Below are 19,624 nucleotides of genomic sequence, written 5' to 3' on the forward strand. Positions count from 1 at the left end.
AAAGCCAAACAGGCATGGGTGGGATCACTTCTTTATTTTAAGACCTTTGCTGATTTTTCCTTGCACAAATATGAAGCATCTTAGCATGCCACAGAAGTGTCTTCAGGACCTGGGCTTCTCCACTCCGGTTTTGTCTCTTCCTCCAATTTTCATCCATTTAGATATTTAGATGAGTAGACACCGAGAGAGGTGGGATTAGGTATGGAAGGAAGAATTGCCTGTGAAGGATAGTGTAGGAGAGAAGTAGAAGAAATAGGCAGAGAGAGCTAAGGGATGGGATGCAGGTCAAACACCTATGAAAGGACAACAGGAAAGAAAGAGGATTGTGTGGGAAGAGCCTCCACACAGCTCTGGAAAGCCCCATCAGGCAGGTGGGGAGCAGCAGATGCCTGTCATAGGAGTTTTCATTGGCTACAAATGGCCAGACCATAGTCAATGATTGACTGTGGCTCCTCTGGCCAAGTGTAGCCTCTACATGAAACTTTCCAGGTGGAGCTGGTGGGCATGGTCAATTATTCCTGAAGCTATTCCCAAAGAAATTTATTTTAAAGATGCACATCCCTGGCACCATGCATATGACTTCACCCTAGCACTTCAGCTTCTTGTGATATTTTGTCATATATTGTGATATCTCTCACCTACAAATCTGTCTGTCTTGCCCCTTCCTGCTCCTGGATTTTCTTGGTCCACAGCTTTTTATTCTTTAGGTCTCAGCTGAAGACCATCCTCCTCTAGAAAGACTTCTTCAACCAACTCGAAGCTGTGCAAATCTGCTATCACCAGTACTTCCATAATAGCATCAGTACATTTTCCACATAACAATTGGCTGTGCATCCATCTTATTAGACAGTCAAACTCTTGAAAGAAAAGATTATTGAGAATATGTCCTAAACACCTCAAGTAGTAGCACCCATTTGTTGAATGAATGGCCCACTATCAGTCACCCTTGGAAAGGTGAAGTAACTCGAATGACATAAAAGAGGACAAGATGATACTTAGGCCATTATATAGTTTTTTTTCTTCTCTCTCACCAGCTCTTTTTTTTTTTACTGGTGCATTGTTGTCATACATCTTAATGGGGTACAAGATGGTAGAGGCATATATATACACACATCATTCATTTAGCCCTTCTTCAATTCCCACCCCAGTTCCTCCTGCCTCCCTCCTGTTCATGTTTGGCTTAGTGATTGATTCCAAGATGTTTATGAATGTACATTATGTACATTAGGGAATTTTCCTCTTCCTCCCTCTCATCCCCCTCAGTTAGGTCACTTTATTCATTTATCTGTGGTTTCTATTTCTTTGTCTAGAGTTCCTTCTATGACTCTTATTTTCCCTAGCTTCCACATATTAGGGATAGCATCTAATGTTTTGCTTTCTGTGACTGAGTAATCTCACTTAGCATAATGTTCTCCAGATCCATCCATTTCCCCACAAATGATGTAATTTGTTTTTATTTATGGCTGAGTAAAATTCCATTCTATACATATTCCATAGCTTTGTAATCCATTCATCTGTTGATGGACATCTTGCCTGGTTCCATAGTTTGTCAATTAAAATTGTGTGACTATGAACATAGATTTGCATATATTAGTTTCATATTTTGGTTTACATTCTTTTGGGTACATACCCAAAAGTGTGATTGCTGGATCACACAGTAGGTTTATTTCCATTCTGCTGAAGATCTTCTATAAAGTTTTCTAAAATGTTTCACTAATTTGCAATTCAACCAATAATGTATTAGAGTTTCTACTTCTCCACACCCACACATGCATTGGTTGGTTTTGTGTGTGTTTTAAATGATTGCCATTCTAATTGGAGTTAGGTGAAATCTCATGGTAGTTTTGACTTGCATCTCTCTGCTAATGATGTTGAACATATTTTCATACATTTATTGGCCATTTGAATTTCTTCTTTTGTGAAATATCTATTTTTTTATTCATGTGCCCATTTTTTTGATTTGGTTATTTGTTTTCTTAGCAGTGAGTTTCTTGAGTTCTGTGTAGATTCTAGATATTAGTCCTCTGTTGAAGGAATAGTTGGCAACAATTTTCTTCCTTTCTGTTGGATCTCTGTTGAGGTTCTTGACGGTTTCTATTGCTGTTCAGAAGCTCTTCAGTTTAATGCAATCCCACATATTGATCTGCCTTTTAATTTCTTGTGCCTTTAGGTTGTTGTTGAGAAAGTTTTTACCTGTGCCTATGAGTTGAAATATTACACCTATGCACTCTTTAAGGAGCTTCAAGGTCTCTGGTTTGATTTTCAAGTCTTTATTCTGTATTGACTCTTGTGCAGGGTGGGGTTCATTTCCATTTTTCTGCATATAATCCATTTTGCCAACATCATTTGTTGAAGAGGTTTTTTTTCAGAGCATGATTTTGGTTTCTTTGTCAAAAATCTATTGTCCTTAAGTTTGTAGACTTGTTTCTGCTGTATTTGTCTATGTGTCCGTTTTTTTGCCAATATCGTACTGTTTTTATTAGTATGGCTTTGTAGTATAGTTTGAAGTCAGGTATTGTGATGCCTCCTGAATCAGTTTTTTATTACTATGAACTACTTTGTGTATTTTTTATTTTTGTTGTTTCAAATGAATTTAAGGCCTGATCTTTCTATGTCAGAGGAATGGCCTTGGTAATTAAGTGGGTACTGCATTGAATCTGTAGGCCACTTTTGGGAGAATGGCCATTTTGATAGTATTTATTCTGCCTATCCAAGAATATGGAAGATGTTTCCATCTCTAAGATCTTTTATATCTTTTTTCAGTGTTTTATAATTTTCTTTGTAGAGGTCTTTTACCTCCTTGCTAAGGTGTATTCCTAAGTATTTTAATTTTTTCTGGGATATCTTGGTGGAAATGTTTTCTGGATTTCTTTTTCAGTGGATTTATGGTTAGCATACAGAAAAGCTTCTGTTCTTTTGTTTTGTTTTTTGTTTTGTTTTGTTTTGTTGCAGTAACAGGGATGGAACCCAGGAACACTGTGTCTCTGAGCTACACCTACAGCTCTATTTTTTAGTCTTTTTATTTTTGAAACAGGATTTCACTGAGTTGCAAATGGCCTCGCTAAGTAGCTTAGGCTGTCTTCAAACCATGATCCTCTTGTCTCTGTCTCACGAATTCTGGGATTACAAGTGAGCGCCACCATGTCCAGCCTTCTGATGTTTTAAGATTTATTTTATATCCAGATACTTTGCTGAATTTGTTGATTATTTTATAAGCTTTTTGGTTGAGTTTATTGGGACTTCTCAGTATAGTATCATGTCATCTACAAATAGTGATAGTTTTAGTTCTTCTTTTCTTATTTGTACTCCTTTGACTTTCTTCTCTTGCCTTACTGCCCTGGCTACAGTCTCAAGTACTGTATTGAAAAGAAGTGGATAAAATGGACATCCTTGTCTTGTTTCTGTTTTAGGAGGAATTTTTACAGGTTTCCCCCATTTTTAGATGATGTTAAGTTGTCTTATTTGCTAATCTATGTTTTTTTCTTCACTTAGAGTCCTTCCTATGACCTTTATCCCCCATATTCTCTATATTAAGAAGAGCATCTAATTTTTTACATTTTGTGTCTGAATAATCTCACTTAGCATAATATTCTTCAGTTCCATCTATTTTCATGAAGAGGAAGGGAGGGAAAAGGAAATTCCCAAGTATATATGATATATATTCACAAACATATCAATGCAAATCAGTAAGCCAAACATGAGACAGATAGAGGGGGAGGAAATGGGGTAGGAATTGGATAAGGGCTAAATGAGTGATGTTTGCATATATGTTTCTACCATCTTTTACCCATTAAAATGTATGACTACAATGCACTAATTAAAAAATTAAAATTATGTTGGCTGTGGGCCTATTGTATATTGCCTTTATTATGTTGAAGTGTGTTTCTTCTATTCCAATTCACTGCAGTGCTTTTTGCATAAATGAGTGTTGGATTTTGTCAAATGATTTTTCAGCATCTATTGAAGTTATCATGTGCTTTTTGTCTTTGGTTCTGTTTATGTAATGAATTACATGGATTGTATTTTGTATGTTGAACCAGCCTTGCATCTCTTGGATAAACTTTACTTGGTTGTGGTATGTGATTTTCTCAATGTGCTTTTGAATGTGAATGTGTGTTGCTAGTATTTTTTTAGCCGTTTTTCACCTGAATAATTAAGTAAAATGAGAGTTTTAATGTGGTGAGGTAATATATAATAAAAATTAGAGATAGTATATGTATAGAAGGATTCTAATAACTAGTGTAGAGTGTTTAGGTAGTGTTATGAAATAGATTTCATACAAGACAAAGAAAAAAAAATAGAAAAAAAGGTACGGTGAGAGGGAGTAGATAGGAAAGAGGGAAGAAGCTTATAAAAGGGGTGGGGAAGAACGCAAACAAACAAGCAAACACACACAGACACACACACACACACACACAGACACACACAAACAGAGCAACAAAATGAAACAACCCTACAAATATATGAATACTAAGCAAACTGACCTCTATAATCCTCCTGAGTCTGTATGGATTCTTTCAGCTGTTTTTTTTTTTTTTTTTTTTTTTTTTGGTACTGGGGTTCCTGGAAGCCCTTCTACCTCCGGGCCTACACTCCTAGACCTATTTTATATTTTTGAAACGGTCTCTTAAGCCAGCGTGGCTGGCTTCAAACCTGCGTGATCCTCCTGTCTCCGCCTCCCAAGCGCGGGGATTACAAGCGTGCGCCACCATGCCCGGCTCTTTCAGCTGTTTAAGGTTCACTTTCTATATCAGGTTATTGAGGATGTTTCAAGCATTCTCATTTTCTCTGAAACCTATAGTAATAATAATCGGTTTGTAGCTTCACTTTATGCTCTCCTTTAATGATTGGGACTCTGGCCTGATGTCTTTATCTGTGCAGGCACCAAATGCCACTGATGCTTTTCCCACTGCAAGCCTGGTTCTTTGAGCTCTCAAAGGGGCCTGTCTCAGTCTGCAGGAGGCAGGTATCAATGGATCTGGATCTACTAAAAGTACAGGTCTTCACACTTTTCACAGACCCTGAGCTTATGTCTTTCTCCACCTATGTAGGCCGTGCTACTGGGACTAGACCCAGTGTATACATAGGAGTTTGTGTTCTCCACAGATAGGGCTGGATTGGTCTGACCTCTTCTCATACACCACAATTAGATGGTCTATGGTGATCTCCAAGGGCCTACTAGGGCACTATACCCTGTGGACTGTAGACCTGTTTGTCCAATTGGCCCTGGGGGATGTCTGCTAATCAGTGCCTTTGCCATATCCAACAGCAAACTCTACTCCCATCTTCACCAGGGTGAATTGCAAGGTCTCAGACCTTGTGAATCTATTGCTTTCTCTGTGTGTCACTGAGGCCATGCCAGGCATTCTCCCCCAGGGACAGTAAGTTCACTTACTGTGTTGTTGAACACCACTATGGATCTCCAGATGATGCACTGAGTTTGGCTGCCACTGTAGCAGGTCTAGCTGGAGTCCAGGCAGTAGTGTTCTGTGGACTGTGGGATGAGAAAACAACCAATTACAGTTCTACTGAGTTTCAGCTACTTACTTTGGTTTGGTCTCTCAATTTCATAGTATTTTTTAAAGTAAGAAATGTATAATCATAGTTATTATTTTTTAGTCTTATTTTAACTAAGGCTTGGCAATTCTATATAATGGAAGGAACACTAGGTTTGACATCAAAGGACCTGATTTCAAATCCTGGTGTTATTTTTACTCCCAGAATGACCATAAGACAATACCTGTAATATAAGTTTTTCATTCAGTAGGATAGAGATAGGAAGATATGTGGACCCTTCGAGGTATGTGTGATACAGACAACTTTTTTCTTTGTCAGAGGTCTATGTCCTTCTATTGTATTGAAGTCTGCATTAAGCTAACTCAGTGTCCTGTAATTATGCTTAAACTTTTGAACTATATGCTCTCCTGAGTTATTTCAGGTTATTATTTTATAGAGTTCAGCATCCGAGAAAATGGGAGATAAATCATGTGCGGCTACAGAGCAGGGTACAACACTTACTTGGTGACAGAATAAGACATTTGCCTTTCTTTCTTGAGTATGCCTTATTGTGTGGTTGTATTTTTCTGGGTATGCATTCCAATTGCCTCTCTATAAACTAGAAGAGTGAAAATACTAATATTTAAATTAAAGATGGTAGTTAAAATAAGTAAACACCATAAAGCACAAAATACTGTGTAAGTAAAATAAGCAGAATGGGAGAGGTGTTATGCCTACAATCCCAGGACTCAGGAAGCTGAGGGAGGAGGCTCCTATATTCAAGTACAGCTTCTATAACTTAGCAAAAATAGTGAGACCCTGTTTCAAAAAAAAAAAAAAAAAACAAATAAATAGAAAAGTCTGGGGATGTAGCTCAGACATGGAATGTCCCTGGGTTCAATCCTCAATATCACACACACGCATATGCACGCGCGCACACACACACACACACACACACGCAGAATGAAAATAAATGAGAAAAATTAGGTAAAAAAAAAGGTAAGAAATACAGGCCTATAATTTAAAGGTTAACTAAATAAGGATTTAAAATGTCAGAAGAGAGGAAAGTAGCAATTTTCAGATGCTCTGTGACTTGGAATTGAAATGGGGGGGTACTACTTCTTAGTTACAGAAGAAAAGCAGTCTGAACTTAGCAGAAGAAAGACATTCTGAGCTTAGGCAAATCAGAAGCTGCACAGTGAGCAGATGTCTGAAGAGATCTCCATGATTCTCAGCTGGTAAGCTAAGGTGGGAGCCATCTCTATGAGACCTGGCTGTGGGAATTCAGGATCTCTTGATAAATGTTGCTACACTATCTCAGCTAGTGCTTCCTGAGAAGTATAGTGTGTGCCAGGCAGATTGTAATTAAAACAGGCACAGAGAGGACTATATTCAGAAGGTTCAGGTCAGAGATACAGATGGAGAGTGCAGCATGCTCTCTCTTTGTGTCGGGGCATATGCTAGGTGAGCCAACTGTGAGGTGCAGGGAACCGTAATAGCTGGGAATGTCTGACCTTGAGGCTTAAGCCCTGAAAAGCCATATTCAAAAGAAGAGGAGTCTGTGGGACCTGCAGAAATTCCTCTACCCAGGATGGTTTTGTTGCTCCACCCAGTGAGTAGAATTTTTATGAAGCCTTGGAATCCAGATGCTCAGCAGAGATGGCATCTGCCTGGCAATCAGAATGTGCCAATATAAACTCTCTAGAGTAGACAGAGTAGCTACTACTCAATATGTTTCAAGTTTGACCAATGCTAGACCCCTAGTGCTGGAACTTCCCATCTAGAACTCTGCACCAGCCCCACCCTGGGTGCAGGGATCTATTCTGTCTGGAGAAAACTCCAATAGAGAGTACTTTCTTTCCATCTTACTTTGTGCTCATGAGCATAGAAACAGAGACTCATTTTGTCTTTTCTCAGTTACACGGCACCCAATTCAGCAACACAAAAGAAAGAAGAGTTAAAGCACAAAATAAAAACTCAGTTCCATCTCTCTTAGAGGGAGACAGAGCCCAAGAAGAAGTAAAGACACAGAGACTGACAAAGGGACTGAATATCCACCTTTGTCCACAGTATTGATCATCTCAGTGGAGAAAATCATTTCATTTTTAGTCAAGAATTTTTCTTTTTCCCCATTAGTATTGTTCTGGTACATGCATTTATTTATTTATTTATTTATTTATATACATGTGCACACACTTAGTTTTTATTGTTTTCTCCTTCCTTTTGTTACATTGCTTTTTTTGGCTTTTGAGGGTTTCTGGGGTCTTTGTATATCTGCTTTTTGTAATTTGTTTTTGTTTTTGTTGTCTGTTTTACAATCCTCCTCCTTCTAATGCCAAATTCCCTTATTCATTCTCTCTCTCTTCTCTCTCTCTCTCTCTCTCTCTCTCTCTCTCTCCCTCCCTCCCTCCCTCCCTCCCTCCCTCCTTTCCCTCCCTCCCTTGCTCCCTCTTTTTCTTTTCTGCCTTTTATGGTCTTCACTTGTTAACCCTTTTCTCCTTTTTTCCTTTCTGTTTTCCCCTTTAAAATTTTCTAAACTTTCTTTTGCTTTTCTACCTCTTGTTCTTTTTAAATTTCTTAATTAACTGTATTGTAACTATCCTCTAAAACTATAGACTTCATACAGTTTTTGTGCCTAGCATTCATGTTGTCACTATTACTAGTACTGTGGTGTCCTAGTTGAAACCTGGTGTTTAAATCTGTACTTGGTGTACAACTGTTGTCACTGTGGTCATTAATTGCTGATCTAACCATTCCTCCTTCTGGTATTTTAGGGTTATAGATGTCTGATTAAGTGTCTGGTATCTGTTTTAATGGTGTTTGTTGTTCACTACAGTGGTTGCTGTTGTTGACGTTTCCATTACCTGTGAGGTATCTGGAATCTAGTGTGGAGTGCTGGGGTGTTATTCCTTTGAAATACTCCCTCGGGGCAGGAAGAGGAGGAGGGGGAGGGGGAGGGGGAGGGGGAGGGGGAGGAGGAGGGGAGGGAAGAGGAGGAGGAGGATAGATAGGGAGGATGTGCCCCTTTCAGCCAGTAGAGAGCAGCTGCATAGAAAAGTGAGCTTGCAAAGCTGATGTGAAGAAAGGAGATGGCAGGTACCATGAGCTGGGCAATTGTTTGCTGACCTGAAAGAACACAGCAGTGTGTTTTTAATGTTTTTAATGACCACTTTGTAGTGCTTTTCTCTTAATTACTCCCAAATAGGCAGCATCACATATTCCTCCTCTCTTTCCCCACTTTGCCTTTCATTCCGTGAGTGTTTCTTGCTCAAGACTCAGCACCAGGGATTCGTTTTTCACTATTTCCAGGAACTGTAGATAGATCCTTTTCCTGTGGCTCTTGAGTCTGACTTAATTTAGTTCTGGCTTTGTTGTTTTGTTTGTTCTGTGGGGTTTTTTTGAATTGTTTTCTCATTTACTGAAGTCTGAGATCTTGCCAGTTCTCTGAAAGCAAACACACACACACACACACACACACACACACACACCATTTGCCATCCCAAACATACAATGTGTGCAAGCATCCTCTGCCTGTCCTCTCATGGACTCAGAGATACACACACATAGTCATGTAGGAACCCATTCCCCACCCCCTACACACACGCCTGCACGCACACAGACACACACAGGCTAGTGTGATCTGCCCTTTACCTGTCCGCCTTTCCTCTGGGTGGCTTCTCCCCACCAGCCTTTTACATCCATCATGGCAACGCTTCCCATCTGCACTACAGGTATAAATTAGCATTTTGTTAATTTATTGTTTCTTTTCCAGAGAGATTTTTTAAAGCCTTTCCCTTGTGATCTATAAATAATGAATAATTCCATTAAAAAGTGACGGATAGTGTAACTTTTATGCAGAGTTTGTCATGCTCAGTGTTTCATACATTTGCTTTCTTGACAGCCTCATGCCAGGGCAGGTAGGGAACTCACTTGGCTGACACTGCAAAGTCCCTTTCCACATTTCCTAAAGTATGTTTCTTGGGTTCTCATAGATAATGCATGCATTTTAAAGAGACATTTTCTATGCTCAAAAAAGTTTGAGAAATACTACAATGAACTGACCTTTTTAAGGCAGGAGTCCTCAAATCATTTCCTAGGAAAGTTTGCTTGGAGCCATGCAGTATTTCCAAAACATATTTGACCAGGAAACCTTATTTTTTTATGAAAATATTTATCTCTAAGTTCAGTGTTCCATAGAAAATTAATTTAGGAAATAATGTTCTAATGACAGTAGTACATTCTCCTCGGCACTGTAGAGAAACTGTTTTACAATTGCCCCTATTGAAAAGTTCAAATTTACCTTAACATATTTCTATCAAACTGGTATTTCTCTACATTTTAGTGTCTACTAGAAGAATGATAATCTAGCCTAGAGGCAACATATAATTATAAAGAGTATGCTGAAACCTTAAGGCAAAACGATATTTCATTGTTTTATGTTAATACGATGTTCTGTAAAATATATCTTTGAAAATGAGTAATCTTTATAAAAATATAGTCTAATTATATTTTTCGACTAGGTCTTTCTTTAATTAGAATGTCAATTCTCAGTGCATGTTTAAGTATGAAGTATATACTTGGAATTTTTCCCTTGTGCTATAGTATAGTATGTTCTGTTCATAACATTAACAACAGAAACAGAAATGCACAGGGGGTAGAGGGAGAAGGAGGGGTGAAGAGAAGAAGGGAGAGAGGGAGGGAGGGAGGGAGAGGGAGAGGGAGAGGGAGAGGGAGAGGGAGAGAGAGAGAGAGAGAGAGAGAGAGAGAGAGAGAGAGAGAGAGAGTATTTAAATGGATTTTACTGAAAAGAAACACTGGCTAGAAGCAATGTGGGTACAGATGGCAGGACTTGGTACACCTGTGCTCCCCTCTCGGATAACCTTTGGAACTTTCACCTGTAACTTGAACTTCAAATCGTCTTCCATTGAACTTAGGTTTCATATGATTTTTTAAAGTCATTTGGGCAGTTGGTCCAAGCGACACATTTCAAGTAGCACCTTTTGGAGATGGGTAAACAACTGCTTTCATCCCCTTTCCTAGGGGACAAATTTGAGAGAGGCCCAGCCCTGACACAGAGTACCTATCGCATGTTTGCAAGACCTGGCACATCTGATTCTAAACCGAAGAGAGAGTTTTGATCATTTAATGATCTTTTAGAAAATCCAAGATTACAGTGAATGCTAGACCTTGTCTGCGTTCAGACTAAACACACTCCAAATTTTAAGTCACAAGCTGACTACCCTCAGGACTCAGGATCTTAGCATTCTTATACTAAATTATGTCTCTCTGCTATGGAGATTTTCATTTTAACAGAGAAGTGTCACTGTAGATGCTCTCTGCACAACCTGGAGTAAATACTTTAAAGTATGGCACACCATTTTTTTTTTATTTTTTTTTTGGTGGTACTGGGGTTCCTGGAAACCCTTCTACCTCCAGGCTACACTCCCAGATCTATTTTATATTTTTATTTGGAAACAGGGTCTCTTAAACCAGCACAGATGGCTTCGAACCTGCGTAATCCCCCTGTCTCTGTCGCCCAAGCGCGGGGATTACAAGTGTGCGCCACCATGCCTGGCTAGGGCACACCTTTAATTCCAATGACTTGTAAGGATCAGGCAGGAGGATTACCTGAGCCCAGCATTTTGAGACCAGCCTGGGCAACACAGCAAGATACATCTTAGACCTTCTCAGAGGATATAACTGAACTTATTTTGTAGTAAATAAGCAGTAATTTTATTTTGCATCTGTCTAAACAAAATAACAAAAATGTCTTTATGCTCACCCCCTTCTCTTTTGAGCACCACCACTGTAGCAGGCACATAGTAAGACCCTAGCAGTTGGCAGATTGGAAATGATAAAATTGAATAGCTTCATTTATTTTTCTTATTATATTTGTTTATATTGTATCTTATAGTTTTTTTATAATTTTCCCTTAATTTCATAAATAAGTCAGGGATGATGGACATCAACGGAAAGAGTAATGAAATGAGAATTGTACCATAGGGTAGTACTAGGGCTAGAAGAACATTTAGCCCATCAAAGACACTGTGTTTCTTGGACCTCTGAGTGCACATCTTCAATGAATGTTCACTCGCACCCCAGTCCCTGCCGCAGGTCATCCTACTTTGGTTCATATTGCTTGAATGATCTTCCTTCCCTTCAGCAAAAATGGATTCTCCAAAGGAAACCAGCCTCCAGCGAGAGTCAGCCTCACCTCTCTGCTTCACAGTCACTATCACACACCTCCTCTCTCTCTCTATGCTCTTGACTTGCTGTGGTTTCTCTCCTGTGTTTCTAATTTCTTCAGGATTCTTTTTGTTTACACACCCTTGGAAATTGGTATCAGCAATTTGGTCTGTTCTTCTTACTCAAATTCACTCTATTAGTATGCCATTTCCTACCTAGTGTCCAAATAATACTGTCAATTTCTGATAAAGACTCCTAAATTCTGGGTACATATTCCACATAAGGATACCTCTACCTATAAATTTTCAGGCTTCTCAGACTTAGTGGCGAAACTAAGATCACATTCTCAGTAATACTTTCCTTTTAGGAAGGCCTCTGTTCCTCCTTTTCTAGGTTCCTTCAAAACATGCTAATTTCTCTATCAAGATGTCAGTTAAATGTGACAAATATCACATATATGCACATGCACACACACACACACACACACACACAAAAACACAAACATTATAAATTCTTTCCTATAAAAATAATTTAGGGAGAACACTGGGGCTTGAACCCAGGGACATTCTAACTCTAAGCTACACCACCAGCCCTTTTTATGTTTTTTATTTTGAAATAAGGTCTCACTAATTTGCTGAGGCTGGCCTTGAACCTGTGATCCTCCTGTCTCAGCCTCTTAAGCACTGGGGGTATAGTGATATTCCACCATGCCTGCTTAAAACTAGCTTTTACAAAAGAGATCCTGGTGCCTAGTGAGAAATTAACCAGTACTCAAGATGCATGCTGGATGCTATTTACAGATTTCCACGCACATCCTGCCACAAGATTGTCTGCTTTCCATGAGAAGGATGTCATGCTTACATAATCCATGGCTAATTCATACTTTAGTTGTTGATTACATATCGTGCTTTAGCTCTCAAATCTGTCCATAATCCCACAGAGTGCTACAGCAAGATAGGTATGCTTTCCTTGATGGCTAAGTATTTAAAAAGAATGTCAAACATTGTCACCACTGCATTTGAAAATGCCTCTCTGCAGATAGTCTTTGCCAAGAACATAGTCTTCAAACAAGATGTGCTCTTTTCAACCAGAAGATTACATTCAGGGCAAAAATATCTCACCAAAATTAATACTTTGTCAAGGCCATTTGAGAATGTATCTCAGTAACCAGTTTCTCATCCACGGGGCAGTAGTCTTGCCCTGGCTTCAGATATTTCTGGCTTAGAAAACGGAGAGCAAAGGCAGCCCTGTCTTCTCTGCTCATTTCTTTGTTGTGATCCTTACAGAATAAGATTATCCTGGACCCCATGACGTTCAGCGAAGCCAGGTTCCGGCCATCACTGGAGGAGCGGTTGGAGAGCATTATCAGTGGAGCTGCACTCATGGCCGACTCTTCTTGTACCCGTGATGACCGGAGGGAACGGATCGTGGCTGAGTGCAATGCGGTGAGGCAGGCGCTCCAGGACCTGCTCAGCGAGTATATGAATAATGTAAGTCCTGGGCCCTTGGTCTCTGGTCTCGGCGGATTCTTTTTCTCGTGGCTGTTGTGAAAGCATGTGTAGCTTTGGAGAGAGGACAGGTGTTCCCCAAAGAGTGTCAGGTGGAACTAAAGAACTGCTGTGGGTTTCCACGTCCTGATTTCCTTTCAGAATGCATGTTCAGTGTGGATGAGATTGATGGAAAGCGAAATCTTAGGGAAACTTTCACTTTTGGCTTGAGCGATTTCTTTTCGGTTATTTTAGTGCCTGCATTTGATTTAGGTAGAGGTAGATGATTGATGGAAACCACAGAGATGCCAAGTGCTCTTACAAAGAGTGCTTTCAAAGCTAAGGATGGCTGTAGAGGCTAATCTTCAATTGAGAAATGCATAAATACATGTAATGGGGTTTCGAATGTTTGTACAGGGTCTTTTAAGGTGGAGAAGTTCTAATTGCAGTAAAACTTGGACGAGTTTTATTGATTATGCAAATAAGGATTCTTAGGAGTGTTTCTGAGTTTTCAAATATGTGTGAGTGGCATTTGGTTGTACTCTGGCCTAGCCCATTTCCCCCCTCTCCTGTAGTCAGAAGATGTGACAGTTGTGTGGACCTGTAAACTGGAAGACGATGAAATCCATTATTCTTTGTATTGAAAGGCACTAAATTACAGTTGTATTGCTTTGCTACATTCATTTAGCTAAGGTGATGCCCAGTGCTTTCAACAGTGAAAGATCCAGATTTTCTTCTATCCTGGACAATCGATATGAGAGAATTCAGAATAAATTCAAAAAAATGTAAATAAAGTCAGATCTGGAGGTTACATGTTGAGAGAATGCCCTGTGTAGTGGTCAGGTAAGTGACAAGGACATTGAAAAATCTTCTCATAGCTCTCAAAATTTAAGCTGGCATTTCTAGAACACTTCAGGCTATGCTGATACCAAGCATACCTCCAGCACCTGACCAGTACTATCATAGGTAAAAATGAACAACCAACAGATGTGTAGCTCATAGGTCAGGCGGCATGAGCGTCGGCAAGTACAGTGCTGTTCCTGCCAAGCTGTCTGGAGAACATGCTTCAGAAAGCAAAAAGATGTTGAATGAGAACACTCTACCAACTAAAAAAAAGAAATGAAATCTCTTTCCTTGACCCTTCAGATTCTTTGATTTTTGGAAGACTTGTCCATTTTCGGCGCACAAAGAATAAAGTGTGGATGCATTCTGTGGTACCCAGATGTTTCTGAGGCCTTCTCTGTAGGACCCTGGATGGCCAAAACTGGCTGAGATTTTGGTCTGTGGTTATATGCAGGGTATATTTAGAAATGTTGGTTGCCAGCATCCCTCATGCTGAACAAGTCTTTTGAATAGCTGATTTGTCAAAAAAAAAAAGTGCCTATAAAATCTGTGATTCTATTTCTTATTATTCTTGGTGGAATAGCAAAGGGCTAATTACTTGTTTGTAGAATTGTGGTTTTATATTAAAGCTCACTGGTATTTCTATCAGTGAATAATTATCGAGAAAGAAGGAAGAAGAAACTACAGAAATAGTGATGGTTAAGATCTCAATATAAATAATTCAAGGGAAAAAAGTATGTTCCTGTGAATGGAAACCACTGACTGTGATTAAAGGAAAGTCGATCGGGATGTGACATGTAATTTTCAGTTTGGGGCCCAGAATCCTATCAAGTAGAAGTTCTTTCATTCGGTGTGAACTTACACAGATCGGCACAGCTGATGGATTTTTGTATTTTATTGACTCCAAGCTCTTGTACTTTGTTCAGAAACTTGTGATACAGAGATGTTTTGTACTTTTATTGAAATCTCAGTTTCTGTTTTGACGTGGTTACAGAGAGTACATAGAAGAGAATAGTGCTTAAATTTCAAACTGTACACATTCTGTTCACATTGAACCATCAAAATCAAGACCTGAAACAAAAACTTCCTATTTGACTTTTATATAAACCATATAAAACTTAGTTGGACTTTACACATTTTTGGCTTCAGGATAGAATTGGATGCAGGTAGACTCCCCATAATCCCCACCTAGTATACTTATTTCTATTGCCATAAAATCAATTCATATTTATTTGATATAGTATATATTAATTAAAAAGCACATACACATTCATGCCTTAACATAAAAGTCTATTGTAGTTAATAGCAACGGAAAATTAGTCCTTCCTAGGCTGTTATATTTCTTTTTAAATTTTATATACTGTGGGAATAATGATATTATCAAATTATCACCCTGTAGGTTTCCATCTTAATGTGCTAGGCAATATCATTAGACTAAAGAAATCATGAAACCAAAAATATTTAGAAATTGATGTAACTAACATTTTGGATCTCCCAAATCTCCAAATCAGTCCCTCATGAATGTCAAACTTGTAATAGTCCCTTGTAGCCAAGGCTGTTCTAAGATCCTGTACATGCCCAGTATCTGGGAATGGAGGGACACAGAAAATTATAATTATAGCTCGGCAGTGGTAAGAATACTGTTGGGATAGTTATAGGAAAATCCCAAATGGCCTTAAGTTGTTCTATCTACTTTCAGATATAACTAAAAATTAAAATGTTCTTAAAAAACAGTCCACCTTTAAATAGACTCATTATTATACATACATGGCAACTGATGGGTATAGATTCTTTTTCAAATGGACACATGGTCTAAAAAATGTAAATTTAGGTTAGCACCATCAATGTGGTTGTAGGAATATTTTGCTAATTATTATAAACAGTTTCAAAATTTATAATGAGCATATACATTTTCCTCTAAAACATATAATTTTATACAGTTTTGCTTAGGGACGGTAAACTCTTTACTCACTTAAAAAAAATCTCTTAGAGGTGATCCTTTGGTAAAGCACAATTAAACATGGTATTTTAATGGTAGAAATTTTGTAATGGATTCCGATTTAGAATATTTTACTCATTCAACAAATGTGCATTGTCTGCCGACCTGCCTTCTTCATGCCAGGCACTGTCCCAGCCTCCTGGAGATTCAGAAATGAGCAAGACAGAGTTCTTTGCTGTCATGGAGTTCATGCTACAGAGGGACAAGACAGACACACATACAAAAATACATGGTAATTTGAGCAAGACTTATTTCAGATGGTGAGAGGTACAACAGGAAAATAGAACCCCTGTGAGGTTTAGTATACGGGGAGTTGCTGTAAGAAGGATAACCTAGGGGGATGAGAAGATGAGAATATAACAGATGAAAGGCCTTTCGCAGGTATGGAGTGGGGCTGGGGAGCCTTTAAGGTCAGGAGCTGTAAGGGAAGAAGGGCCTTGCTGTGAAGGGTCTGCTGTACCTGAGCATCGTGGTGAGCCAGAAAGGCTATAACAAGTGAGTAGGGGTGAGTGGGAGATGAGGTTTGCCAAGTCATGGGGCAACAGTTTGTGTACAGAGCCTTGTGCTCTGTTATAAAGAATTTGGCTGTCATTCTAGTGAAATGGGAGGCCATTGCAGAGTGTTGGGCAGGAAGGAAGTGCCATGATTTGAGTGATGAGAACAAGTTGTAGAGGCTACTGCAAGGTATGGAAACCAAGAGGACAGGTAAAAAGGCCCTGGGACCTGGAATAATTAAGAAGAGAATGGTCTCCTGGCCAGGTGGTATAAATAAAAGTGGATTATAGTGTCAAATTTTGATTTTTTTTTATAGTGGGGATTGAACCCAGAAGCATTCTACCTCCAAGCTATACCCTAAGACCTTTTTAAAATTTTTATTTGTTTGCTTTGAAGCAGAATCTCACTAGGTTGATAGTCTCACTATGTTGCTGAGATTGTTCTTAAACTTTTGATCGTCCCGTCTCAGTCTCCCAAGTACTAGGGTTATAGGGAGGTAATGGCATGCCCAACTCTGACTCTATTTTTAATAATTTTTTTTGTAAAGTGACCAGTGAGATTAACATGTCAGTCTAACAAACACCAATTAGACAGCAGGCATGGCAAATAACAGTTGCACTCCAGCCTGCTGCAACTAAAATGATATCTTTATTTGTGTTTGGTTGCACAGGAAACTGATTTATTCAAAGGGAATAAGAATTTGTAAATAGCTCACTTGGCATTGCCTGGAAACTCTTTTGGACAGATTGTATTTGAAAAGGTAGTTAAATAGAAACATTTGAGCCGGGCGTGGTGGCACACGCTTGTAATCCCCGCACTTGGGAGGTGGAGACAGGAGGATCCTGCAGGTTCGAAGCCAGCCATGTTGGCTTAAGAGACCCTGTTTCCAAATAAAAATATAAAATAGATCTGGGACTGTAGCCTGGAGGTAGAGGGTTTCCAGGAACCACAGTACCACCAAAAAAAAAAAAAAGAAAGAAAAAAAAGTAAAATTTGGTTCCGAAGTTTTATCACCAAAAATGTCTGAGTATAGTTCATATCCTTATAAATATAAAAGACGAGACAATATAATATTTATCCCATGTACTAAACTATAATGTAGAACTGTGGGAAGAAAAAAAGGCTACTAAGTTTAGGTACTAAAGCTAATGCAGGACAATAAGGAACTTTAAGCCATTACTTCTTTACACATAATTTACTATTAGACCTTGATGAGCTAAACAGATGATGCCATAAGCAGATGTGTGTTGTGGTGCTATAGCAACTCGTTCAATTTTATATGATACACTCTCTGCATATCTCTGAATTTTTTTAAAGATTAATAGACAGCTATAATTTTCTTTAAAATTATATCATTAGAGCTCAATTGTTTGCACGTGATGGTAGAGATCTTGTGTGGGTAAAATAATGACTCACTGGTCTCTGCTAGGTTAAAAATATAGCCGGTTGCATGTTAAATATATATTTAAAGATAAATAAAATTAAATATTTTTTTAAAACATTGGAATTTAACTCTTTTCAAACCTCTTAAAGCTTTTGAGTGGACCCCTGGGGGTAATTTGTAAATCAGTAATTTATGGGGATTAAGATCACAGGAAGACACGTTGAAATGGGAATATATACATTTATTAAAAGTGCCCGAGGCTTTAATGTCATGCCTTTGCTGTAAATGTGAATTTTTTTTTGAGGTATTGGGAATGGAACCTAGGGATATTCTACATTCTACCTCTGAGCTACATTCCCCAACCCTATTTTTATTCTTTATTTTTGAAACAAGTTTTCACTGAGTTGGAAAGGGCCTCAGGAAGTAGCTGAGGCTGTCCACAAACTTCAATCCTCTTGTCTCGGCCTCCTAAATGCTGGAGTTACAAGTATATGCCATCATGCCCAGCTTGTAAATGGAAATTTTAATGTAAAAAAGACACTTCTTGAAGCCCACTCTTTAGGGGACTTACTGATGTCTATAGAGGTCATTTGCAGCTTTATCCTGGGGCCAACATGACAGTGATGCTCCAATGTACTATTCCTCAATGTTATATGTGTTGGAGGTGAAGTGACACTCAGGGCCCCAGGGTTTCACAAAACAATGGATTTTTACTGTGTCCTTTTTTTATTATTATTATTGGTGCATTGTATACATCATAGTGGGATAAAAAAAAAGAGCAGAGGACTATAGTAAATACTGTGTTCTTTATAATAAAAATAAATACATGTTCACTGTAAAGGATAAAAGGTAAAGACATAAAGAAGAAAAACATTATAATCTTATCCCTCTAGGAAACATCATTGCAAAACATTTTGGAGTATAGCTTTCTGGTGTTTTTTAACTCATGGGACTCGTTCGTTTTGTACATGCACATACACTGTTATACTTTGATTTTTTTAAATGAACTTTTATTGTAAATATAGTTTTATAATCTATTTCTATTACTCAATATATTGTTAATATGTTACCGAATCAATAAATGTTCTCTAACCGTATGTTTACCGACTGCATAGCATTTTATTGTGTAAGTATGTAATCACTGATTTAGAAATAGTTCTTTTAAATTTGCCTTTAGAGAAGAGTGTCATAAAACATTAAGAATACTTTTCTTACTGGCGGTATAGAGTCTTGATTTAGACCCAAATCACAACTGAGGGACCAGATAGGACAGGAGTGGAGACAGTTTTACAGCTTATATGGCTTAGGAGATCCCTGAAAAGTTTTATGCAATCAAACCTTTGCACATAAAGAAAATTTAAGTCCCTTTGAGATTCTATTTAGCATGATCTGCATTTTCTTGATTTTCTGAACAATTTTTTTTATTTATCAGAATTTCTCTGAATCAACTTATGTAATACTTCTGAGAAGGGCCCAGAATAAACAGTGGGGAAGTTTCAGTATCTGTGTTTGAAATAAGGTCCTAGGAAATACTCAAAAGCTTCTAAAGGGAGTGCTATCAGAAAGGTGACTTTGTTCTAGAAATTTCACCCTTCCCCAATTTTCACAAATGGGAAGGTGAGGAAAAGACCCATCCGGTTATCACTTGAGAATAAAGCTAATCCTTGTACACCATAAAAGGTGTTTTCAGTATCATCTAAACCTTCTTGTTTCTCTACTTCTCATTATGCTGTA

The 19,624-nt window shown here is 38.5% G+C and overlaps 1 protein-coding gene across 4 annotated transcripts in view; it reads left to right on the top strand.

Annotated features, from left to right (window-relative positions):
• The window catches only part of CTNNA2 (catenin alpha 2), a gene marked incomplete at both ends in the record, with an annotated part of 1,014,669 nt that overhangs the window by 239,267 nt on the left and 755,778 nt on the right, over positions 1 to 19,624 (top strand). For all 4 annotated transcript variants that reach the window (XM_080711157.1, XM_080711158.1, XM_080711159.1 and 1 more), the window contains one exon: positions 12,969 to 13,172. In XM_080711157.1, the coding sequence (XP_080567283.1) occupies positions 12,969 to 13,172 (204 nt within the window). The remainder of the gene's footprint in view (positions 1 to 12,968; positions 13,173 to 19,624) is intronic.

Source organism: Muscardinus avellanarius (genome assembly GCF_963383645.1).
Source record: "Muscardinus avellanarius genome assembly, chromosome: 15".
Lineage (NCBI taxonomy): Eukaryota > Metazoa > Chordata > Mammalia > Rodentia > Gliridae > Muscardinus > Muscardinus avellanarius.